This window comes from Cygnus atratus, chromosome 18, assembly GCF_013377495.2.
Source record: "Cygnus atratus isolate AKBS03 ecotype Queensland, Australia chromosome 18, CAtr_DNAZoo_HiC_assembly, whole genome shotgun sequence".
Taxonomy (NCBI): Eukaryota; Metazoa; Chordata; class Aves; order Anseriformes; family Anatidae; genus Cygnus; species Cygnus atratus.
In genome coordinates, this window is record NC_066379.1 from 6,253,373 (window position 1) to 6,280,079 (window position 26,707).

At 49.9% G+C, this 26,707-nt stretch overlaps 1 protein-coding gene across 5 annotated transcripts in view; it reads right to left on the minus strand.

Annotated features, from left to right (window-relative positions):
* The window catches only part of TMEM104 (transmembrane protein 104), a 44,543-nt gene that overhangs the window by 8,243 nt on the left and 9,593 nt on the right, over positions 1 to 26,707 (minus strand). For 3 of the 5 annotated variants that reach the window (XM_035558664.2, XM_035558665.2, XM_035558666.2), the window contains exons 7-9: positions 24,723 to 24,822; positions 23,808 to 23,916; positions 7,866 to 7,959 (exon numbers count right to left, since the gene is read on the minus strand). In XM_035558664.2, the coding sequence (XP_035414557.1) occupies positions 7,866 to 7,959; positions 23,808 to 23,916; positions 24,723 to 24,822 (303 nt within the window). The remainder of the gene's footprint in view (positions 1 to 7,865; positions 7,960 to 23,807; positions 23,917 to 24,722; positions 24,823 to 26,707) is intronic. The other 2 variants (XM_035558667.2, XM_035558668.2) reach the window with 1 other exon arrangement.

Below are 26,707 nucleotides of genomic sequence, written 5' to 3' on the forward strand. Positions count from 1 at the left end.
GAAGATGCTGATATGAGCCATGCTGGGAAGCGTGGAAGAGATATGTGTTCTCATGTAATTCGGGAGGAGGCAGCATGGCAAGGTGGAAGCAAGCTCAGAAGTGAGGTTCTGCAGAACTTGAGATCCTCTGGGATCGTGCTCTGTATGCCCAGAGTCAGGAAGGCAGAGCCAGAACAATGACCTTGCCCCAGCTCGAGCCACATCCTCTCCAGCACTGTCCCTGCTCTCAATCCTGCACCAGGAAAGTCCAGCACGAGCATCACAGTACTGCCTGCTGTCCCTGGAGGAGGCAGTGCCGTGCAGCCCCCCCAGCCTGGCTGCTCCCCTACCCCAGGCAGGGCCATTTGTTGGAGCAGGCACTGCGACGTGCTCCAGACACGTCTGCGGCAGGGCTATCCGTCACCGCTGCCTGTCGGTGTGACAGAGCTTTTTTTTTTTTTGTTGTTGGAGCAGAGAATCAATATGCCAGGAAATAATGATAATGAATCGCCCTTTCACAAATGCACGCCACTTGCTTCCCTTTTCATACATCAGCTGGCATGATGGATTCCGAGAGGAGGACATCCTCCTGAGCTTCCACTGCCCCTTCTCTTTGAAAGGATTCAAGGGAAGGAAGAAGCTCACTCCTCATCTTAGCCTTGGTCGTGAACCTTCATCGGGCTGAAACACAAGAGACCACTCTTGAACAGCACGGTATTAAACAGACCCCATCTAGTTTAACATTGAGACCACTCTTGAAGAGGACGGTATTAAACAGACCCCATTTAGTTTAACATCAGGCAGCTTTCAGGAGAGAAGGTGTAAAAGCAAGAGCATCTGCTCCGTATGTACCCAATGGCACAGCCTCACATCAAGACAGTTGCACCTTCCACATCCCTAGCTAAGACCTGTGCTGTCCACCCTGCAACCGCTCTCTTTCCACGATGCAGTTCCCCACCTCAGTGCCAGCTGCCTTCTGTCAGTGATTTGGGTAAGCTTACGAGCCCACGGGAGCCCTGGAATTGCCAGCCATTAGAGATGCTGTGGCATTTCAAGTATTCAAGTACAGCTGGAGTTCACCATGCTGGCAGAACAGAGCATCTGAAATTAAGATGCTGATTCTTAAAAGTCAGTTACCCCATTTCTCCTGCAGAAGCTGTATCCTGTCACTTGCTAATGACCTGCAGCTCTTTGAAAAATCTGGAGCGCCAACTGATAAATTTCTGCAGCCTTCAGAGGAGGTTTCTACACAAAATGATGGTGAAGAGATAATAGGGAAACCGGATTTGCTCCCTCCGATGTGGGAGCTGGAGTAGTTAAGGATCAGACTTGGCACTGACTGAGCCTAAAACAGTCTCTGGGAAGATGAAGGATTTATGAGAGCAGAGACTGTGGGGAAGCACAATGGATCTCTTCGCTGAAGACAGCGACTCTCTTGGGAGAAACGTCAGAAGGAGAAGAGCAGGGAAATGCCTTTCCAGAAAGAAAGGTATGAGCAAAAGTTGCGGGGCATCAGCGTGGCTCCTTCCTCTAACGGGCAGCAGGGACCTGCAGGGATAACTTCACCTCCCTGCTGCAAAGCAGGAGGCGCAGTCCGGGTGGCAGGGGACTGTTGCTCATACAGGAGGGGAAACGTAGCCACACGTGGGATGTGTTAAGAACCCGGACGTGCAATGGAGTTTACCAAAAAGCCAAGAAAAAGGCGGTCTGAGAAGTGGAAGCAGTGGGTCTCCGGCACCTCCGCCCTGCTACCTCACCCACAGCACCAGGCTGTGCCAGCTCCTGCTGAAACCACCTCGGGCACTGCTGCTGCCCTGGCCTTGGGCCAGGAAGAACTCATTTTGTTAAGAAATAAAAACTTTAGACATCACCTCGCTGCTTTTCTTTGTCATCTGGGGTAGTGTTTGCTAGGCTCTAAGTAAGGTTAACAGGCAGCCCCCCCAGGTACCACCACCTGCTGGGAGCCCCGTGGAGCTGCCCCCTCTGCCCGCAGCAGCCCGGCTCCAGACATCTGCACGCCAGCAGCCATGCACAAGGAGAAAAACTGCTCTGCACTCCAGCGTTTATCACGGATGCTTTATCTCAACATATGGGAAGGGAAGAGCAGCCAAGGCGTTTGTTTGCTTCTGGTGGAAAATTACCCGCGTTGTTTATTGGCCTCTCTCTGGTCACCTCTGGCAGCAGCACCATAAAACCTCTGAATCTGGGATTGTTCTGAGCTCTGCTCCTGGCTTGGCCTGTTAGCTTTGACAGTCACTTCTCCCCATGTGACAAGTTACTTTTTTATGAGAAAGGAGAATCACACGCTTGGGCATCACCATGAACCCGAGTTAGGGTTTGGCATGCTTTGGAAGGCACTGGGTGCAGAGCACCCATGTCCCACGAACTCCAGGTACTCCGCAGCCTCAGCCACATGCTCCCCATCTTGGCTGGGGCCTCATCCAGCAAAGTTTGTATCCTCTTGTCCCAACAGCACATCCTTTCACAGGCTGAACAGCAGAAAGCAGCTGTGTGCGCCACACACCCACCCTGAAATCACCTGGACCCTTGCAGCACGGGGACGTGGGGCTGAATGCGTCCTGTGTTTGCAGCTCCCCTTCTCCAGCTCTCAGACCCATCGGTTTGTCTCCTGCTGCCTGGATGAAGTGCTCTTTTCAGGAACGTCAGCTCCTCAGGCAGGATCTCAGCGGTCCCGTCCGGCACCGCACGTCACTCTCCATCTGCATCTAAAGCTAACAAGGCTCCTGCACTTACATCAGCACCGCTTCGACCCGCTGCCCCCACAAATACCACTGAAATGAGCTCCTCAAGCGACAACTCTGAGAGCGAGCATGACAGAAGCACTGCCTTTTAGCTACCTCTTCATAAATATATTCACTTCCTAGTGAATTATTTACCCTGGGCTCTGGCAGCAGCTTTCTCTGCTCCAAAAAGGATGCAAGAACACGAAGTAACTTCGGTGAAGAAGCTTGTCTGAACCCCTAAAACAACCGAACATGCAACAGTGTCCTGGTTTACAGTAATTCCCTCTTCCTTGTCACTCCCGTATGCCCTGCTCTAGGAAAGGGGCAGAGGTGGAATGCTCCCTCCTCTGCCTGTTGCAGAAAGCTGGTTCGATGCAGAGAAGAGGCCACCCTGAGGACTGCGGACACTGGCAGCAATCTCTCCGCAGGACTGCAAACAGGGGACTTCAGATTATTGCCACCCTCTCCTACACCAAACTTCATGATAATTCTCACAGTCTCCATCGCTACAGCTGAAGGGACGGAGTGACCCCGGCTCTCTGTGCCGAACCAACCTGTACACGGCCAGCTCAGCCTGCTGAGGATGGCGGCAGCAGTGCGTGCAGCAGCTGAAGGCTGCTCCCCGAGCGTCACGGGCTGACACCGAGAGCGGTTCTCTGCGGGGAAGTGCTGAGGGGTCCTGTAAAGCACGGGACTCTGGTGAGGAAAGAGGTATCAAAGAAATGAACAGGCGAGGAGAGTCAGCCTCACCAGCACGCCTTCAGAGAGCCCTTTCCTGGTTTCTTCCCTAGAAGCCTTCGACCAAACACCCTGGAAAAGGAACTGGGGGGAGTGGGGGAATATTTAATACACACCTGCTGGCTATTCTTGTCCTTTTTCTCCCCACCTTACTGGCCAGAGGAAAGAGATTTAATTTCTGGGCATATAATCGTGAGATCATTACTTGGGCAGGGTTGGGAGCAATCTGTCCCTAGGGCTGCAGTTATGAGAATGGACGTGGCACGATCCAACTGTGCTACAGCAGAGAGAAGTGAGCCTGCAGCAAGCAAACCCCGAAGTTTATTCCTCTGTAAAAGGGCTCTTTATTAAAATACAATACTTTCTGCTAACTACGATACGGCATCGAGAGCAGTACATAAAGCAAATGTCCCACGTGGGAGCTGTCTGGGAATATTTGCCACAGACTATTCAATAACAGCAGCAATAATCGCCACCAATAACTTTGAAGCCAACAGTCCCCACCTACAGAGCCGGGCATCCCAGGCTGTAACAGGCTGCAATTAATCGGGTTAGCTGCTTAATACACAATAGCCCAGTGTTTGCTGCTGAGCTCCGCCGAGCCCTGTCCCCTTTTGTTATCTGTCTTAATCCACATCCTTTCCCATGACGCTGCTAGACAGTTATTGTCCAGTAATAAAGAGGTAGGACCGGGCCCCTCTGCTTCAAGAAGTGCATCGGACTTGGCTGGGTCACTGTCTCCACCACAAATTTAAACCCTTTAGAAAAAACAAAAAGAGCCTGAAGTCCAAACAGCAAACTGAGAATATCTACAGCTTCAGTTTACTCACGGTTTAGCCTTCTGCAGGCAAACCCCTGCACGAAGAATCCTGTACAGGACCTGGGAAAAGGCCCCACAACCACCAGAGGACCTGGGCTACCGACAGCTCTACGCTTCACAGGGCTGAGGTGGAAGGGAGCTGAAAGGAAGGGGGAAATTACAGTCCAGGGAAGGAATCCTCCCCACCCCAAGGAGACAGCTCCCACTGCTGACGTACTTATGGGGTCACCCAGTCCCTGTGTGCTCTTGGTAACATACCTCAGGAACTGGGTGAGCCAACAAGGTTTTAAGGTTTTAGCCCCAACTCGAATCCAGGCTTCACCCCAAGCACTTTTACCAGGATTTAAAACGAGTGGTTTTTCCTGACCAGCCCTTTCTGAGCAGAGCACAGCCGATGGGCCAGGGTGTCTGTGCTCTGACCGCTGAGGTCTCCCCGGGCAGTTCAGGCAAGAGCAGGAGAGGGCTGACAAGGCAGGGTGAGCAGCTCTTACCACTGGAAAAGGGACCATTTACGCACCAACTCCAGGAAAAGCAAGATTATTTCACGACGGGTAAGACCAGCAATTCGAGCACCACGCTAAATTTAACCAGGGGCACTCGCCCTGCAGGGAGCAGTCGGCTTTGCAGCCAGGTGTGTGAGCTGTTACTCCAGGAAGCTGCCAACAGCTCCACGCTGCTGGAAGCCTTCTCCCTGCCCCAGGCCACCTGCAGCTGCAGATCCACCCTCGGTGCTCCTATCTGTCCTGACAGGAGACCACTCACCGTGCCAGCCTTGTTTCCAGACAAGCCCTGTGTTAAACAGGCCCAGGCAGCAGGAGGCCATCTGTGTGGGCTCTCCGGTGGTACAGCACTTGGGCGCGCACGCTCCTCCTTCTGCCTTCTCCTTTTAGAGGCTTCAGGGGTGCCTGTCCTGGCTGGTCCCTTACCTGGGATGAGAAACACCTCCACGCACAGGGCTCACCCCTGGTGCACCTCCACATTGTTCAGACTGGCCCATTTTTCCTTCCCAGTTCAGGTCCCAACATTTAAGACAATTTTTCAGAGGATTTTTTCCTGTCCATGAGGTGTGGAGAGAGACGGCTGCAGGCTTTGTTAGCGGACAAAGCGACGAGCACGAGGCTCTGCGAGGAGCCCAGTGACATCTGATTATCGCTTAGATCAGGGGAGAGAAGGGAAGCGACTTCCAAAGGCAGCGCTGACGCCGTCACAGCCACCAGCAGCAGTGACCTTCACACGCAGCGAGCTCTGCCCGCTGCCAGGAGCCAGCCTCAGCCGCTGCCAGCTCCGCCGCGGTGCACCTGGGGCGGTGCAGCCGGACGGCAGGCAGTGCTGCTCTGAAATCCGAGGGCTTTTCACGGGGCTGGGGAAAGGGTGCATGGCGGGTCTCGTGGTAAGCACGTTACAGAGCCTTACCGGCCTCCCGGCTCTAACAGGCTTGGTTTTAAAAATTATAATGCAGAGTATGGGTCGGCTTCCCATCTGTACCAGCCCATGGACTCGGGTAAGCTGAGCCAGCCCCTGCCCCTGGGGGAGTTTGCACCCAGCAGAACAAACGGCAAGGCCGGCAGCTCCAGCGCTCAGCTCTGCTGCTGATCTAAGACAGAAGAACCGCGTTCAGTGCCACGTGGCTAAACACAACCGAAGGAAATCAAAGAAAAGGCAGACACCAGGACAGGAGTCCCCATCTGGCCATTGGCGTTCAGGCAGGACAAGTTCAAGAGACCACAAGACACCAGACAACTGCTTTTTCTTTTAGGATCTAATCTCAATAAGCACCAACAAAAAGCCATGTTTAACTCAACGCCCCACTTTTGGAGGAGAAGGACAGCAGGTGACATGAGGACATGGGAGAAGCCAGCTTGATAAATCTAAACAGTATGGGATCCATCCTTATCCCAGAACCTGCAGCAAGAGCTTTTCTGTTCCCTGCGTCACATGGCTGCTTGATAAATCGTCCTTCCTAACAAGCCTATCCCTCATTGTATGCATACGGAATCTGTTGCTCTAAGTAGGCACCGAGGTGCTGTCAGGGTCATTAAATATCATTATCTGGGGCAGCTGTTCTCCAGCAGGCTGACGCAGGAATCAATCAGGCTAAAGCACGAGTTTCCCCTACACCTCTCCAACCACTGCCTTTGTCCCTCTCCATCAAGCGAGGGAAGAGGTAGCTCTGCCTTTACGCCAAGGCTTAGCGATCACCGAACTGGAGGCAGCTGGCTACAGGGAAAGCAATGGCAGGCCGGGCAGGTTGTCACAGGGACAGGATGAGGTCTGACTGATGTCTTTACCGGGAAAGAGGAGGCTGAGTCATTGGAAACAGGCCAGCGAGCTGAAGAGATTACACTTTTTTTAAAAAAAATATAAAACCTTCCTTTAATACCCCCTTAATGAGATAACCTCTCTCTCCAAAGGACGTGGGGGGGCTTTCAAACCTTTCATGTGCTCAGACAACAAAGCGGAAAAATGGGAGTTCAGGATTTTCACACCATCTGAGGTCAGCATTCGTTAACTGAGCTGTTCAGCATCTGAGACTTGAGGGCTTAAGATCCAACCTCATTTTCCTGGGTGATGGCTGCTTAACCCCATCTCAGATGGCCTCTGCAACAGAGGCTCTCTGTTCCTCTGCAGCGACTGCCAGCCACCTCCAAACAGGATCACAGGCCTTTGAACTCCTGGAGAAGGGATATTATCTCCAACTGAAGTCAGGTCAAACGTGTGTGTGGTGGGAAATAGTCTGAGAATCATCATTTCAACCTATTCTAGGTCAGTGATAGGTATAAGCAAAGAATTCTGTGCTCAAGTGGTCTGGGCCCACGAACAAGGAGATTCTTAACCTGCCAAAATGCTACTAGTGCTTTAAAACTGCTAGCCCTGAATAGTAGTCACTGTGTAGGTTACACAAACCAAGACAAGTTTCAGTATAAGCCTCTGTAACACACGCCTACCTCTCAGCCTTAAGTGCATGTACACATACAAGCCAGATGTGAGGCAGCTGCATTTTTGGATGACACCAGCGCTGCAAACACTGATGGCTCATCTCCCTTAAGAGAAGTATCTGTCTTTCCAAAAGAGCTTGGCAGTAAGATTTTGGGAGAGCACACACCTCCCAAGGGCAACATGTGTTGGTTTAGGGGTTTTCAGTGAGTACATCCTATGCGAAATCAAGACCCAGGGAAAAAAACGCGAACGTGCTAAAAGGACAGAAAGTCTCACAGAAGTGCCATTTGTTCTCAGACCAAGACAAGAGTCATTCAAAATCTGCTGAACAGCAATTGGTGGTCACCATACTTAGCCCAGCCACAGGAGACTCTTCCAAATCCCTTCTACCTCTCATATAAACGAGATCAAAACTCCATCTACCAGATTTCGTCTGATTGAGAATATTTTTGTTTCAATTGGAAATTTCATCCTAGAACAACATTCCTTTTTCTTCACCACAGATATCAGGCCTGGCCAGTCCTCCTCAAAGAGGCTGTTTTTACAAGCATTTACTTCTAAACAAGAATATCTTGCCAAAAAGATGCATCAGTGGCGTGACTCAGGTTCCATCTATGGCGAAGAGGTGGGGGCTTGCCAAGACTCACCTATCCATCTCATCAGAGACGTCATGATTTGAAGATACTTGGTCTTCTGCACATTGAAGAAGGTAAAAGGACCCAGGAGTAGAGTGAACGCTGCCTGGAAGGACAACAAAAACACACAGGTTAAAAAACAAGTTATACTAGGAAGACAAATTTATCAGTAAAGCAAAGCTTGCCTTGCAAGTTCACCTCCAGACACGTCTGTCAGAGCTTTCTTTGTTGCTTAATTTTACAGCTAGGTTGGCTGAGACACCAGGGGTCAAGCAAGCTGCTTGGTATCAGAACTTGCCTTGGGCAGAAGCAGAGCACAGGATCCTCTTGGCACTCAGCCACTCGCTATCACTGCTACAGCCTGTCTTTACTGACACGTTTCAGTACAAGCTCTCAGAGCAGCTTTATGAAACATTAAACACTAAACAGCAGCCTCTTTGTCCAGGTACGTGCTCAGTTTAGGCCTGGACAGCAAGAGCTGTGAGCAGTCTGCTCGCATTAACGTCGATGGCTAGCTTTGAGGCGTCTGAGGCTGAACAGTGATGGAACCAGGTCTGCCCAGAACATTTCCTCTCACACCAAGTTGCACGTTTTAGAGCAGGAAGCTTAGAGCTTAACAGTTACGCTGCTGACTTGGACGCTGGTCTCCTCGCGGCCCTCTCAGATGTATTCTGAGAGACCAGTGGGTCTCAGCCACCTAACCCGGGAACGCTGCCGCACCCGGCTGTTGCTCCCCTTTCAGCAGGGTTGCAAAATATATCCAGCAAAACTGAAAGTGTTAAGACTGCTGTTCCCTACGTGTTTCCTCTAGCTTTCTCGTGCAGCGCACAACAAACCCACCGTCAGCCCACGCCTGGAGCAGCAGCGCCCTGTGCAGCACCATCACATCTGGCTGGGGCACGGGGCAGCACCCAGAGCACCGCCTCGTCCAGGCAGAGAAAAGGAATTGCTGCAGGAAGACAACAGACCTCGATGGAGGTCTGAACGTGAACTGCGAGAAGCTGCTTGTGCCAGGGACACAAACGGGTGCTACAGAAGAGGTTTGCCTGCAGTCCCTGGGGCAGCACAGGCTCTCAGCTGCCAGCGGTGGGCTAGCGATGCACCAGCAGGTCCACGAGCAGTATGAAAGCAGCATCTAGGAGGCTACAGAGCACGCCGCGCAGATTTGTTCAGAATCCCAAAAGGATTTGAAAGACAAATACTCAACATTAATATTTACACATTGCTCTTTTCCACGACTTCTTAAAGCAGTTCCCAAGAAAAGGTGTCACCAGAAGGGAAGAACTGAGACTCAAAAGGGCAGGCGGCGGAGCCTCCAGGTCTCTGTCGACCCCAGAGTCAGTGACAGAGCAGGAACCAAGCTATTTTAAGACAAGTACAACGCCAAGAAACCTTTTTTTGAGACTGTTTCAGAATATCTGCAAGGCAAATTGGAAGTGCCTCACACTGCAAGTATTCTCAGATGACCAAAGTAAATCCAGGAAGGGGACCAGAGGAGAGAACCCTTGGGTTTCACACGCTGCTCGGTCAAGACATTACGACCTTGGGGCCACCATTTACGCTGGATCTTGTTTTTTCTGCTTGCAAAAAAAGACAAAGCATACAGAGAATTCAGACTTGCAAAACAATTCAGGATCCTTGGAGGAAGTGCTGAAATCACACAGAGAATACAGCATCGCAGGCATAACTGACAAGACTAAATGCTAAAACAGCCTTAACTATTAAGACACTTTCAGTTGTAACTGGCTGATTTACTTCTGCGTTAAAAGTCCTTTTTTCTCTTCCCCCTCTTGTTCCTTTCCTCTAGTCACCTTAACTCCCTCTCCTGCCCTTACAGACTGCCATTCAGTCCTAGGACAGGGCAAAGGACTAAAATTTAGCTTCAAGAGAGTTGTAGGTCAAGGATCTAGAGAAACCAAAGTAGACACCAACTCCATTACTGGAAATTATTCTGGAGCTTGACACTGATTTGTCTCAGCCCCCTCCCAAAACACACGCGCTGCTCAGCACTGCCTCCCGTTAGGTCCCGTTATTAGCTCCTGCATCAGCGAGAGCTGAAACAAAGGAGACAGAGGAAGGATGGCGCTAATTAAGGCACAGGTGTCTTCTGCAAATTGGGATGCAGCGGAACCAATTGGCAGAACAGCACCTCAAACCGTACCACGGATTGACACAAGATCGCTGCGCACCGAAACAGCTGGGGCTGAAACCTGGATTCCTCTTAATCACCAAAGAGCTGCTTTAGGGTGGATTTGGGGCTCTGGTGCTGAAGAGCACAAAAAGCAGTGTCACTTGCTGGAAGGACCTGGCTCTCCTGTATGTTCCTCCAACTACTAACGAAGCGTAAGGAACTCTTCTGCATTTTATACTCAGTTTTCTGCGGGCACTCTCCAGTGCTTAAGTCATCTTAAACATCTCAATCCATCAAGCAACTCTTTCAACTCCCTGCAGGCTTTACTCAAGTCATGGTGCAGGGCAGGGGGAGCAGGGCGGAAAGATCCAAGGCGCTGTGTCTGAGCGGTCGGGATCCCATCCTTTACGGCAAGCAGCATCTTCTGTGCTTAACAAGATCCTGGAACCGGTTCGGAGGATCCCAGTGAGAAATGAATTCAAGCGCAATAGAAATATATTACCTCTCCCGCTTGACGCCTATTAGGGAACAGAGATGGGTATCGACAGATCGATACGAACGACACTCGGGCCTGGAAGGAGATGAGGTGGTGCTGCTCCGCAGAGATTTGTGCCAGCTGCTTTGAGGGAAGGAAGTCACAGCACACACTGAACAGCTTAGGAGGGAATGGGCAGGGCAGAAGAGGAGGTTGAACTGTAAGATTAACAGCCCTTCAGGGGGAAACAGTGCACAGCTCCGCAGGGTGCAGCACAGGTCAGGGAAGAGGGCCAGTTCCTCGCCGATAGCCAGGACACGAGGGGCGAGGGCTCAGTCCCTGGATTGGACCCGATCCCCTCAAACCTCAGAGCCCACAGCCAAGAAGGCTGCTTGAAATCACATCCCCAAAAAGATGAGAAGAGACCCTACTGCTTAGAACGAGGACGTCTAACTTCTCAGCCTCCCTGTGCCAGACACCTCAACGTTCCTCCTACCCGCGGAGCTAATTAGTTTCATAACCCTCCCCGAGGAGAACGCAAGCCCAAAGCAGCACCTCAGACACACACCAAGCCTTCCACCTGATGTTTTCTAAGCTCAAGCTTTCCCCAGAGGGATATAATTTACGGAGTGCTTCATTACGCGTGCAGTTCAAACAGCCTGAAACCTCCACAGAAAACTGAAGTTGGCCCCGCCAGAAGTCGAGCTCTTACAGATTAAAGAGCTCTCCCAAGTTCTCCAGTTCACCTCTTGAGCTTGCTTAGACAGCTAAGAGCTTATAATTCTCTTCCTGAACTTCAGCAAATTAACCTGAGGCAGAACGAGCACAGTCTACATTGATTAAAGATTTCTCTTCTAGCGAGAAGAATCTTCCCTGGTAGGAACCATCAGGCGTACGAGGATGATTCATTTCCAACTTAAACAGGGGAAGGGAATCCTCCCCCCAGCTAAGGAGCACCAGATCTATCAAACACTGCTTATACGCAGAGGATGGCAGAGAGAAGCCTTCCTGCTGTGTTTTTACACAGTAAAATGGCTGCAAAGAGCAGTTCCCTGATCTCTGCCCACCCTCCTCCACCGTATGGGGAGGATCAGACAAGTGGCAAATAAATGCAACAGATGCACAAGTGGTGACTTCTCCTTACGCTGGAGGACAGAGTGGATTACAAATCAAAACCCACTTTTTCTTGTTTTTACTGACGTTTTCAGGCAGAAAAGTAGAAATGTAGAGCAGAAGAATGAAGAGCAGCTTGTCACCCTGAGTTACACCCTGCCCTGCAGGCTAGCAGGACCCCGAGCAGCAGACCTGCTGGGGTGCCCGGGGAGGGTCTGCAGACCCACTCCTGCCATGCCAGGAGCACACCGAGGCCTGGGAGCTGCTCTTCACCCACATTTCAGCTGCTGCCACCTTCCCAGCCTCTGTACCTGTAAGCTCTTCGCATTTCAGCACGAGAAGCAGGCTGGCACGCTTGTGTCTTCTTGCCATGGGGGAAGCCGGCTGGGGGGTACTATTGCCCAGAGCGTATTTTTGTAAATATTTCTAAAGGCGTATGTTATTAAAGCTCTTATGTTAAAACTTGAATACATAACCTTATTTATTGGCTTATCTTGAAAAAAGCAAGAGTAAGATCAAGCGTTAATAGGACATCTGGCTGGTTGAATCAGCTTAGTCTTGGCCAAGAGGACCACCAAGAGAGCTCTCGGCCGCTAAGCGATGGCCAGCGAACACCAGCAGTCGTTCAGACTCTACAAATATGCTTTATGCCAGAGTCAGAGGGCTGCATTGACTAAACGGGTTCTTTATTGACCTGAAGGGTACATATATCACTCCGAACCAGTACGGGTCGATAGCTTTCATCCGCTTCCCAGCGCGTGGCTTTTACACAAAAAGCCAATGCAGCTCAGGAAGCACAATCAGCAGCCCCAGCTCGGCTGATTCACATACTAGATGCAGCCGTTACAGCGTGATGGCCTGCATACATTTGCAAGAGGACCGACCGAAAGCCAGCTTCCTTCATAACCGTCATCAGAACTTGCTTCTTTTCAGACTCCACAGACTCATCTGTAATAGCAGCATCTGTGTTTGGTGCCTTGAGCACTGCTTTTAAGAAAAGCAGCTACCATTTGTTGCTGATTCAGGACCCGGACACTTTCAGACAGGTTGGGTAGAAGGCAGGGTGTTTACCTGAGGTAAGTGTAACAACGAAGACTAAGTTCAAACAAAGCAAATACTCGGAGAGTAGAGTAAAACGTTTGAGATTTTTTGGATAAATGCAGTTGAGTGGCACGAGGCTATCACACCAACACGGAGTGAACAATCTCAGCTATCAGGCCATCAGTTTTAACACCAAGATAAAGATGCAAGCTCGACTGAACAAGCGCCTCCTGGAGCAAGCTCTGATTCAGTGCTCAGACAAGGAAAGTCGCCTTGAACGTGGTAGCAGAGAGCAGGCATTTCATGCATGCTGTCAGGGCAGCAGCTCTGACACCCCTTCTGCTCCTGCAAGATGTCCCTGAGCTCAGAGCTACTGCACAACCCAGGTGAGTGCTACAAGGGACAGACAGAAAATACAGTAAACCAGCCTGAATAAGTACAGAGAGCAGACAAGGTGTTAAGAGGGCAAGATTTTATGAGAGCCAGGGACTGGCTGCTCTTTGTGTTAGCTAACCACATTAGCTTCTCTCCTCTAGCCTATGTCGAAAAGGACATATAAGGAAAAAACACCAAAACACAAGGGATTTACCTGCACTGACACAGATTAGGGGGTTTTTATCCCTAGGTGGAAGCTTGAACCAGACTGCTTCTTACTGAAGACAATCTGTTTCGTATGAATTGGTGTTACTACTCACGTCCTCGGGGAATATTTTAGGGCTGACTTTGGACAAAAGCGTTAAATTTGAACTGCACTCCCCACTCCTGTTTGTCACTTTGAAATGTTTGTCACTGAAATAAAGAAAGCAGAGCTTTAAAACACTCGAGTGAGTTACAGCTTCACCCACCAGCCTCTGGGAGCTGCTTTGCACCCAATGCAGACTGCAGCGGCCGCAATCCTCCCCAGCAGCAGTGTCCGGTCGCTCACATCAGGGCTTTGATTTTCAGCTAAACCCCATCAAGAGGGCAGGGTCTCGAGCAATGCGTCCCCTCTGCCATCTCTCCTCCCCTTTGCTCCCGTGACAGGGCCACGTTTCTCTTCGCATGAGCTCATATCTCCAGCTAAAGAGCCAGATGGCACATCGCTGAGGGCTGCCGTCCAAGCGTTCGTTGGTATGGCTTTACCCCTTGCAGCGGGCAGTACAAATATAAACACACGGAAAGGGTCTGACTGGTCAGGAAGGAGCTTTTTAGAGGGCTGAATAAATAAAAAGCTGAAGATGCACAGCCACTCAAGGCTGGAGGCAGGGCTGCAGCAGGGGCCGTGCTGATAGGCAGCAAGTTATCAGCAGACAAGTGATTAGGGAGCTCTTAAAGTTGGTTGAAAACAGATTAAGAAAAAGATAACCCAATAACACGACACGGATTGCTCAAAAGCAGGAAGCCTCAAAAGTGAGAAGCTAGAGGGATTTTAATCTCCAGATCCCCCACGGAGTAATGAAGTCGCGATGGAGGGAGGATGCAGCCACCTGACACCCCCCACGCGGTATTTATTGCATTTATTGCCGAGGAAAGAAGGCGGGTTACACTTGGAGAGCAGCAGGCACCTGCTGCTACAGCAGCTCTGGTAATTAACATGCCACTCCTGGGACACCTGGCAGCAGGTCACACAACTCACGTGGAGCACGCTGCTGGCACTACGGAGCCCTCACCCACCTCTCTCCCCAGCATCCCAAGGCAGGGAGCAGGTATCCCCCAGAACTAAGGCTTCAGCTGCTGCCCTGAGCACTTCTAGGATTGAAGCGAGTGGCATTTCACCCCCTACAGCTCCCCTAAAGCTGGGCGCTGCCTCTTGTGGTCCCTGCGACAGCGCTCAGAGCACTTCCAGAAAGGAAGACCTTGTGCAGGACATGGAGGAGAAGGGCCTGCACCCTCAAAGCTACGTAGCTGAGTGGGTCTGAGCACAACCTAGAGATTTAAAGAAGCTTTAGGCCAGCACCAGCTGACAGCAGCTTGCATTTGCCCACCCAGAAAATAAGCATGCGTGTCGTGCTGTCATCACTGCAAGCCGTGATCCTGCTGGGCATCCAACACCAAGGACCAAGTGGCGACCAAACAGCCCCCACAGGCAGAAGACAACAGCACTGGAGGGTGCTGCCCTCCTCTCCCCACCCCAATCCAGCGCAGCAGCCTGTTTCCAAAGCCGAACCCTCTTGGGAAGTGCTCCGAACTTCCCACTTTGGAAAGAACACCCTGGAAAACCAGTTCTTCCTCCTCCTAAACTGAAAAATATCAGCGAAGTGTTTTCACAAAGTCATTCGGTGCAAGGATTGCAGTCCCTGGCACACCTGGGTGTGCAGGATCACAGCCAGCGGCAAGCTTGCACTCTAGGGTAAATGCACTCCCATAATCATTTTTCACACCAAGAGAAGGATGGAGGCCAGCAGCAACCCCGAGGTGACCGGCATCTCATCTTTCATCACTGGAGTATTTATGGCACCACCATTTGCAGCATCTTGTAATCACTTTAGCGCCTCCTTGACCCCTGGCTCCCCCTTACTCTGCATCTCCTAATTGCATCTGAACAAGCAGGAGGGAGGCAGCAAAGTGGATGGATGCAGGAGAGCTGCGCCGGTGGTTTGTGACACTTGGAAGGACGGCAGGGTGGCTGCAGAGCCAGGTCTGGCTGTGCCCCTGCCAGCTTGCTGTGACCTCCCCCGGGCTACAAAACAGGCTCCTCTTCCTTCCCGACACCTGGAGTCATTGCTGGCCCTCCTCACTTTGCAATTTGTTAGTATTCCACAAGAGATTAATGAGGTCCTGCCAATAAAGTGAGGGCATAATCGTTACTACAGACACTGCCCCAAATTCTTGCATATTCACAGCCTCTTTAGGCAGAGTATTCAGAGTATTGGCAACCAAAACCGCATTTCTATCGCCTGCAAATGCCCCTGGGTTAGGCAGCACAGAGCAAGGGAGACCAGTGTGCCACGGGGGCCCTGCAAACACGTCAAGCACAAAGCGCCAGGGTTAGGAGGCACTCGGGCTCTGCAAGGACTGCTCCTGAAGGCCACTAACCCCGTATGCCACAACACAAACCTCCACCACTTTTCCATCACGTTCCCTCTCGACTATTTCCCCTGTGAATATCTCATTTGAGATTTCAGTCAGGTTTCACACCGTCCTTCCTTCAGCTGCCTAGAAGATGCAATTTCAGGTACAGCATCACCCCATTCACCGTGCTTTGTCAGGCGGGAGTTGCTGGAGGGGAAGGAAATGTCCCACCCTTTAGCTATATTGCAGCAGCACAAAAGCAAGAAAAAAGCCACTTTGCCCGGGGCTAGCAGGGAGCCTGCTTGCTCCCAGCCTCCGGCTCTGCGCAGCACACACCGAGCTGGTGCAACAGGCTTCGGAGATCAGCTCTGCCTGAGAGCATTACACTGACTTCAACTTACAAGATAAATCCCAGCTGCATTATTTGTATTTATAGTCCTGCTTACAGAAGCATGAGCCACGTGTGGGATTTGCTGATGTAGTCCAAAAATCCACATTTTTGGACACGCACGTCAGTGATCTCACCCAGACAAAGTGCAATTTAGGAGGATGTTAAGAAGACTTATTTCGGAGCCTAAAGAGACGCCGTTCTGTCCAGAGCTCTTCCCTCCGCAACCTCCGGTGATGTTCAGAGTGGTACAACTGCGCCGTTCCACAGCCCTGGTACTTTCTGTCCGTATATTAAGGAATTAATGAAAATTTCAGGGGAAGAAAGATCAGGAGCGCTGCCTTACTTGATGAAAACGCTCATGGAGTCAGGCAGGCAGCAAGGTCGGAGCTCTGTTTAGAAACAAGCCTGGTTTTAAAGCCCTGAACAAAACGCTGGAAAATACGCCATTGAGAAAAAGGCGTGTATTGAATCTCCCAGGGGAGCGCTTAGCTGACTTCCCAGGCCTCCTCCAACTCTGGTTTCTCCAATGCTGTCACCACTATCGCACAAAATAACACTGCACAGGGGAAATACGTTTATAACTTATTTTCTACAAAAGCATTCCAAAACCAACAGATCAATGAATCTCCCGGAACAGCCTCGCCCGGGAAGGAAAATTTAAAAAGCCCTTTTTCAGCCTTCCCGAGTCTCACAGCGAGCTACTGATCACAAACAGATATCGGTTCTGACACCTGCCCCATTTAGCAGAGCCTGGTCTCCAGTCCCTAGAGAACAGTGTCACTTTGGTGCCTTGCTGCCCGAAGCGAGCTTACTCCGAAGGACAGCTTCCCTTCGGAAGGAGGCAGTGCGGCCAGGGGTGTCTGCTGGGCAGCAGGGGCTGTGGTTTGAGCCCCAAAACCACCTTTGGGGGGCTCGAAACTGCAGGACGTGCACAAAAGCAGACACACCTAGAGCTGTTTCTTCGCCCAATTTGTACGGAGGGCTTCCCAGCCCGTAAGCCCACCAGGCGCTGAAGTGTGCAAGACACTTGTGCGCAGAAGGCAAGGCACACCAGGCACGTGGCTCCTCCTGGGGCTGGCGGTGCCTGCAGCGTGTCCGAGCTGTACAAAGGGAGCAGCCCAGCATCTTTACCTTGCACGCAGCCCCTGCCAGGCAGCTGGAGGTGGGGAGAGGACCAGCCCCTGGTAGGCAGCCTCTGGGACAGCTCGGTGTCCAAGTGACAGCATAACTCAAGCTCCATTTAAGAAAAAAAAATGCTTCTCACCGCGAACCGAGCAGACGGCTCTGTGCAGAAAACACATTCCAGTCCCCTGCACTATCGATTTTCCTGTGAAAAAGAGACAAGCTAATCCTTCAAAGTTAGTTCCTTCAATCCACGCTCTTGCAGTTTCCTCCCTGTTGTACCAGCCCCAGCAGCAGGAGGCTTGCCTCCTGCCCAATATTTCTTTTATTCCAAATGCAGTCAGCTACAAGACAAGAAAAAAAAAAAATCACACACCAGCAGCTGAACAGCAGCTCTTGTGTCACCAGTACAAGTTTATGCCCCGCTTTCACAACACCACGCTCTTTTCCACCACTCCTGCCAGCCCAGGAAAACCTCTTCCTCCCAAGGCCAGTTATTATCTGAAGTTCCCTTTGCGTTAGGGAACACGAGGGATGTGGGAAACTCTCCGAAATGGCCAGTTTGTCTGTCACAGGCATACGATGAGTGGGCAATTGAGAGAATTTATTGACAAGTCCACAGAAGAAGAATGGACCGGGATGAAGGAGACAGGATTTATGCCATATTAACAAGGCTGTGCGCCAATTGCAACCTTATTAGTTCCACAATAAAGCAGCTAAGAATTGCCTTCCTGTCCCACACCCAGACACCATTTATTTTAAACAAACTTGGCTCCTGTCCTTCTTCAGCTACTTCAAAGCAAAGCAGCAACTTAATTGACCTCAGCTTTTGGAAGCAGACTAGATGGGAGGCATGAGAAGACTCCAATCAGCTCCTGAGACTGGGCTTTTAGCCAGCCCAAGCTGTAATTTTTGAGGCACCTGTAACAAACAGCAAGGGCTCTTGATATCTGTGCTTAATGCAGTATTAATTCCTCTCCTACCACCGAAGCTCAGGTGCCTGTACCTACAGAAACGGCACAGCACTCGGGGTGCTTTGGAGGCTCTTCCCTGTGTTCAGGGCTTTCAGAGCTGGATTTATGCACAGCAGAAACAAGCGTACAAACAAAAGTGTGACTGCCATTTCTGTATCAGTATCGTAATAAAAATAATATTAGAGTGTTTGTGGTAGGGAATATAATGCAGTAAATCTGGCTAGAATGTCTTACCACAAATAACTTCTCACAACATGCAGGTGAGATGCTAACAGTGCCCCAGTCCTGCCGCATCTTCACTGTAAGCTCTGGTAGCCCAGATCACAACAATCCTACGGTTCAAGCGATTTGTTTAAACAAGATGATGGCTTCGTACCAGCAGGGAAACTTCCATCAGCCTTCCTTCCCTTCCCCCAGCTCACTGGGGGAGCCCACGGCAGACATCCCAAACCTGACTGATGTGCTGTGAAATCAGCCCTCGATGCTCCAGACACCTCACCTGCTGCCAAAGCAGCTACCTTCACCACCAGTGGCTCTCAAGGTCTCTAGACAGCGAGACCTGTAAGAATAAATATCCAGGAGAGAGCAGCTGTGACCCATTTATTGCCGGATGCTGCTGCAGGGCACAGCTGAGGAAGGCAGGACAGGAAAAGCACTTGCTGCAGAGGGAACATGTGGATCAAGCCCAGGTGTCCTTGAAGAAGTACTCCACTTGCAGCACTGCTCCAGCTCTGTTTCTCCAGCTCCCAACTGGCCGGGGACAGCTTAAATCAAGCAGGGATGTTCAAGTATTGCCATGAGGGGTCCGCTCATAACCGCTGGGAGGTAAAAATTAAAGAAAAAAAGAAGAGAGGCCAAAAGGCGATGCAGAGCTGGAGACATGGAAATAGAGGCTATGAGCCTCATGTGCACTAGGGCGGTTTTATAAAGAAATAGGTGTTTAGACAATAAAAGTCACGGGCCCCTTTGCACAGTGCAGGGGGAACATGCGCTGGGTGCGGTCAGGAAGGGGAGAACCAGAGCACGCACACCGGAGGCGCAGAGCGAGGAGCTCCAGCCTGCAGCCGGCGAGGGCCCAGGAAGGCAGCACCACGCCGAGGCAGACGGAGACGGACCTACAGCCACACTTAGCAGGTCAGCCTTCGCGTTTGCTGATTAAGTTCTGCTGGCACTGAGCAATTGCCCGTGTCCTCAGGCTACCTCTCGTCCCCCCCGCGCCGCCTCCCGCGGCCGCAGCCCGGCCCCGCTCTGGTCGCTCGGCGCTCTGGTCAGAGCGTCAGGCTGGGGTGACATTGTCCCCCCCCACCCGAAGAGGGCCGGTAAGCGCCTGCGAGCCCGCTCATTTTATTCACTGCACAAGCACGCTTCCAACTGGGATAATCTCCATTAAACCATCTGCGCTCCCACCTTCGCTCGGCCCGCACCCGCTGGGCCGCCTGCGACACTGCAGCATCTGCGAGCCCGTCCGCGCCGATGCCGCGTCCCTTCCCCAGCAGCCCCGAAACCAGCAGAGACTCAGACGGAACAGATGCACCTGGGGGCTCCGACACGCTGCCGAGCCAGGCGACGGGGCTACCGTAGCAGTGCCTTTCTCCCCCGAAAGGCGTTCGGCTTCCCCTGAGAACAAAAGCCATCTCCCTTCCGCTCAGGGAAGACGCCGTGTCCCAAACTGCCAGCAAAGGAGGGCCGGGAGGAGCACGGAGGTTTTGGCTACTGCAGCTGGCCTGGTGCAGAAGAGAAGCACCGCTTGCCAGGCTTGGATGCATTTTGGATCAGACACTCTGAACGGCCGCCGATCCCCAGGATTTAATGTCTTATTTATCTCAGTGTCTGCTTTCTAGAAACAGGGACTGTGGTGTCACGCTTGTGCATCGGTGTAACACGGGAGCAGAAAGACCGAAGTGTTCTGGAGAGAGATCTGAAACCTAAATGCACTGCCCCTTCCCTCCAGCTGACCTTACAGGGACCGTGATAAAGCGACTGCACTCAGGTGAAGGCAGCACACCCAACTCGACCCTGCCCTCAGCGCTGCCACCAGAACAGCCAGGGGACTCGGGACTCACTCGGGCTGTCGAGGACATGACAGCGCCGTGACTGATCTGCAGCAAAGACAGAAAGCCATCGATCTGCCTGAGCTGTAATCAGTGCTCGCCTTCAACAAGGTCGCTGGGCCATCTGACACAAGCTCTCCTCCCCGCCGATCCGCCCTGCGTGGTCTCAGAGCCCTGCGAGGGCTGCCTTGCAAGCCTCCCGGGCTCCTGCCACCCAAAAGAGAAGGCAAACGTTAGCAGCAAGTGATAGGACATGAGCAAACGATTAGTTCAGTATTTCCTGCACTTATTTACTTTGCAAGCCCTTATTTTCTAAGGCAATTTACAAACAAGAGGCAAGATAACCATTTGTTCAGACAAAGGTTAATAGGGGCCCAGCAGTCCCCGAGGACTCGGCAGTCACACTTAGGTGAGAAAATCTGGAGCAGCAATAAAGATGCCGCGCAGACAAGCAAGTCTCAAGAGAAGGATTTAATCTGTCTAAATATCCCCATTATGTTCGGAGTCTTCAGCTCCCATTAACAGTGATCAGAGCTGAGACAGCTTCCAGGGGCTTTTTGGGACAACAAACCGTGAAATAGGATTTTTACATCAGTCATTGTTCCTCTCCCCACTAGCTGAAGAGTCAATGTTTTTTGTTGAAAAGACAGCATTGGGAGACAAAGAGTCAACAGGATGAGGGCAGGCCCAGCCTTTGGCAGACCGGTGGCACTTGGCACAAGAGAGCTCCCATTGGCACCGTTTTCTCCGAAAACCTCAAATAGACTGCTCACCCTGGTAGTCCAAAAAAGGCTTTCTGTGGGGCCACGCACAGAGTAAGAGCTACAACTACATCCAGTGACCTGCTTCGCAGGGAACAGGGACGAGATTCTAGTTAAATTCACTCATCGTGCTCCTAAAAACCACTCAAAACCTAAATACAGTCCTAAGACAAGGTAAGAGGACCAGAGGCAGACATCTAGGACACAAGGACTGACCCAAAACCTCAGCTGCTTTCTTTTGGGATCGCAGTGTCCATCTGTCCCCTTGCCACAGGGGAACTTAGCCGGCAAAACGAGACCTTGTTTGTCCACTGAAACGTGGAACCAGAATTATTCCAACAGGAGAGAAATTAAACTAGAAAAAGAAAGCCAAGAAAACAGAGCAACTTCTCTGAAGGCTGTGATCCCCTGGGACCGAGAGAAGAAACCGCTGTGCTCTTGATGCATCTCACCCCTCCTCATTCTTCTGAGGTCTTTTCCCTTTCAGACAGGCACGTTCTAGCTTTTCCCGCATGTCCACGACTCCGCTTACATACACAAGAAGCTAAGACAAAATTCATAGAGCTACACTTCCCAATACTGAGAGTGCTCCAAAACCGCGGTGATATGTCCAAGAAATACCAAGAAATACCTGCCAGACCTCTGCCACTGCAACGGAGCAGCAAACGCTTCTCATACCTGGTTTGTGTTACACGCACCATTCAGATTAAGCTTCAAACAAATGCTGCGTAACTCTGGCAGCATCGTGTTCAATAACCAAGAGCTTGACCACCCTGTAGCCTGGTCCAGGGAAAGATGAGCAAATTAGAAATAATCTGGTACAGAGACAGCACCCCATGCCCTGCACAGTGCTTTTCTGTAAGTGGAGGCTGACATCTACATCTGACTGCATCAAGTCCTCTCATTTACGCAACCCTCCAAAAGGGGGTTGAATCTTTCTACAGCAGAAAGCTTCGGTACTTATCAAGTGCTCAAGCCACAACAACCTAGCAAATTACAAAGTCTCTTCACTCCTAAAATATCTCAATTGAAACTTCAAGCGAATCTGACATTTCCTATGATAGCTATAGCAAAACATTTGTAACAATTTGGTGGACAACACAAAAGCTGTTTTGCTATTAATTTTTTGCTCAAAAATCAAGATGCTTCCTACCCATGCCATCCCCACGTTTCTCTTCAAAAATTTATGATTTGTAACGACTGGTCATTAGTTTTCCACATTACAAATAGGACGGCAGGAGAAAAGTAATAACTGGCTTAATCTCTTCAGAGGCAGTCCAAACGTGAAGGCAGTGTCAGTGCTGTGGGTCTTAACGTCTCGTGACTGATCACATCTCTTCTCCCTCTCTAGGGAAACCATCACAATTTTTGTTTTCTAGAGAAAAAGGCGCACAGATCAAGCAGGGAGTAGGACCAGGGCTGGATGTTGGACAAGTCCCAGTTTGCTCCTGTATTAATGGAATATCAGAGGCCTTATAAAACCACAACTCGGAGGTAATGCTGACACCCAGGAGTCTCCTGAACACGATTGTGGAATGCTTCCTATCCCCCAGTAATCCACCACAGACACATGCCTTCCCACAAGCAATCCCTCCCTGCTTGTAGGGAGGAGCACAGGAAAACACTGAAACCCTCCCCTCAATAACCAAGCAGGGAAGGATTAACCACTACCGAGGACTTTGCAGATATTTATTCTCCAAATCCACGAGAGACAAGCAGAGGGAAAAGCGCCTCTGAGAGTTGTATACACAGACAGCAAGTCTAATGCTTACAGTTTTGTGTTTTTTTTTTTTTCCTCAAGTCCTAATAACAATTATCTTCATGAATTATAGACACAATATTTGAGAGACACAGGCAGGAATTAATGCATGTCTGCTTTTCTGACTAGCTCCTTCTGCTGGGTAAGGCAGAGTTATTGAAATTCAGGGAAGAAGTCCTCAATCTTGTGGAAATTTTAAAGAAACAGACTAAGACAATTTAATAAAGCAATAATATTTCTCTTAAATAATTAACTAGGCTTTGACATTCACTAATATTCCTGAGGCCCAGTTCTTTCTTTTGCAATAATGGAACAAACACTCTCAGATGTGATCTCCTGCATGTCCAGGATGTGCCAGCTACAAAATGACTTCAGGTAGGCTTTACTCATGGATTTTTCCATGCACACATGGGCACCTCCAGAGCCTCGTCACTTTTTTCTTAAACCCCCCTGAGATCTTTGCTATCACTGTCCAAAACCCACATGATGCAGTACTTACATACCTCCTCGTTTTGCCCTGCTAAGAATTATCTCCAGGTATAAGTGCTCGACTCTCACCAAGCTCAAGAGAAGCAGTGTTTATCATCCCATGAGAAAACCTTGGTTTCAGAGCAGAACCAAAGCACAGTAATAGATGCAATAGACAATCACAAACTAGACAGAAAGCTATTACTAAAGCGGCATACACCGCTGATGTTAAGTGGTCTGTTTCCATCATCTTTCAAAAAAAGCAGATTCTACTGTAGCATAAACAATTTTATTCACATAAAGAACGCACTCAAGAGAGCTTAATATGCTTGAGTATATTGAGAACAATTATCTCAAAGTGACAATTACTTCAGCCAAACACTAGAGAAAACCTTTGTCATGGATCCATCACCTGTTTAAGCAATATAAAACTACACAACAAGGACAGATCTACTTAAACTTGAGATCACAAGGATTATTCTGATGTCCACCATATTAAACCAGACACGTCACCAAGACTGAAAAACAGGTATTTGGCTAATAAGGTCAGGCTGAATTGAAAGCTTCACACCTCTGTTCTTCACTTACACCACATTTATCTCTATAGGGAAAAAAAACCCTACTCACCAGAAGGCAGGTCAAGTAAAATAAAGGTCATTCCAGTTTGAGAAACTCACCAGATACAGTCTGTAAGCATCAATCCTTCGAATGGGCCCCCAGCACTTGTCTGTATCATTGTACTTCATGCCATCTCCAACACTGCAAGAATGGTTGCCAATGGCACTGCTAGGAAAGAAGGAGGAAGAAAGAAGACAGTGATCAGCTCCTCCCAGCAGATGTCTTCCCCTCTCCTGCGTTCAAGAAAGAGGAATGGTCAGACGCCCAAAGTGTGTGTTCCTCCGCTCCCTCCATGATGCAGACACACCCCTTATATTGTCTGGACTTTAACAGAGCAAGTCAATGAACACTATGCATTTGAAGACAAATTATTTGATTATCCAGTTACAAGTCTGGTCATTAGACTAGCAAGTTTAGAGGTCACATATGGATCACTGCAGTTTTCCATTTTGAAGCTCTGAGCACAAGCGCAGCCCAGCCCAGCTCCAAGCAAAGCAGTCTCTTTCACTATTCGTTTAGGAAGGAACTTATCTCAAGCCCAGAGCTTATCAGGTAAACACAAAGTAGTGTCACCACTTGCAGGTCACAGGCTTGATAAGCACCGCACCTCCCAGCTCTTATCCAGAGACAGAAGCTAAGATACTGCACAGGGGATGGCATTCAAACGAGTGAGCAACGAGCCCCATGCCTGCAAGGTGCTGAAGCTGAAGTACTTTATGCCCAGGAACTTACCTGAAATCAGGTCAGGTACTTTTGAGGCATCCAACAACAGCTTAGCCTGCAGCAGCCACTTGGGTGGGGAATACAGAACAACTTCACCTTCCCACGCACATGCATTGAGATGTCCTTGAGTCATTTCTCCACTTGTCTTCAGAAAGGAGAGCTGAACCCAGTCAGACTTATCACCCCATCAAGCCCAAAAACCTGCCCTTGTCCCTCTTAGCATGTAACTGCACAGCAGTAAGCACACTTACCAGGTCACTTGCATAAGAGAGACCGGCACAGCCGCTGCGTAGATTGCCAGGTCCCCATAGAGGTAGATAATTATGCAGAAATAGAAGAGGTTGACACCCACTGCAAGAAAAAGAAATGTTGGGGATTCTTGAACTCTGCACGCTAAATCAATAATTCACAAAAGTTTTTTCAACACCTTAAGAAAAACCCCACCATTTCTTTCTGTAGTTTACTTTTTCTGCATCGAACTGCACAGAAGGGTCACACCAGCAGGTTAGGAGACAGCTACAGCACAGGAACCGATGGGACATGAGGCCTCAGAGCTCAGCTCTGCCACCTGAAATACCTGGCCTTCACACCAGGCACTCGAGCTTACACCCATCCTCCAGTCGCTGCTCAAGGCCCACAGGTCTCACATAACTGAACTATCAGATGAAGCTGACAACCTGGAAGAGTCACAGGCACGCTAGCTGATGGTGACAGACCTGGTGTGAACACGGCTTGAGGAACGGTGCGGTGAAGAAACAAGAGCTGTTAGTACTCTGCCAATTCCAAGCCTGCAGGACCTTCGCAGTAAGGATTCAGCCCTGCAGAGATCCAGTTCCACACGGTCGAGATGGAGCTGTTTGGGAGATTCCTTAACGCCAGCATCCCGAGGCAAGATTCAAACTTGCAAAGCTTGAAAACTATTTCTGCAGCCCTACTACACCCTAGTGCCACAATGAACTCTGTTCCTGTCCCCAAATGTTTTCTTCCGTGGTTCGTTTATTTCTTAAATTTGCTCTGCCTTCAGCTATGAGATTAGAAACGTCTTACTCAAGCAATCTGGGTGCACAAAACAGCCTTTCTTGGGCTCGGGAAGACACTGCTGTGGAGGGCTGAAATCAGCAGGAACAAAGATATGATCGATGAGACCCTGGGATTCTTTTCTTCCAAGAGACCTGGTATAAATCTCACCAACGAAAAAACAAACTGGAACATATTTCAGTTCAGAAACAGGTGAGCTACAAAAAGAAGCCTCAAATTTGTTTCATTTAGGAAGTAGATACTGAAGGAAAGCAGCTCAAGGAACCTGTCCATACCTTCCAGTTGTGACACCACTTGATGCTTAATCCTAATGCAGCTTGGGCAAATCAATTCACCTCTCCGAGACTCATGTGACAGCTATCAAATAAAAATGTCATTACTGCAGGAACAGGGATTAATATTTCCACAGCACTTGGTTGCCCTCAAGTTTCACCATGTGTTTTGCCATCATATTGTCCCTGGATCCCTGGGTGTCGGGACACATTAACAGGCATTCCACTCGTGTTAAATAAATTACTCAATGTGCTGAGCCTACTTAGCAGAAAACGTTTCTACAAAAAGGGCTGTATGGGAAAGCAGCAAGAAGACTTCCCTGCTCTTATAAAGCACTAAGACAATACACAAGAGTTACTCCTGGTTTGTTTGAATAGATAAATGGAGATCTTCAGCCCCTCCAGAAATAGCCAGAAAATTTCTTGTAGGTCCCTTCGTTTTTTCCCCTCTGTGAAAGATTTAAGACGACCACACAGCTAAGGAGATTGCATTATTCTGAAGACGACAGTAAACTCCCTACCAGTTCTCTCCAATTCCCTATTAAAAAGGGTTGAGCATTGTAACAAGTATCTGATGTAGGACAGAAGCTGCAAAATCCACTAAGCACTAGACAGACTTAGATGTAGATCCCCAAACCAGAATCTACTACTGACACCAGGTCTCAGTTGCTCTATTTTTTTGGTGTATACAGAAACTACGGCTCACACAAGAAGCTAAGCGGCAGCAGTACCACCAGGTACTCACCAGCACACCCAATATCCCTGTTCCAGTGTAGATTTCTCTGCCTGTGGGAAGTCCAGGTGGCAGCCCTCTCCCAAACTCGTGCCCTCCAAAGGGGGGAGAAGACTTCACTGCCAGTTCTTTTACAAGCTGCTACTGATCCTCCCTGATCAATACTTTCATTACCGGACAAAAATGGGAAAAT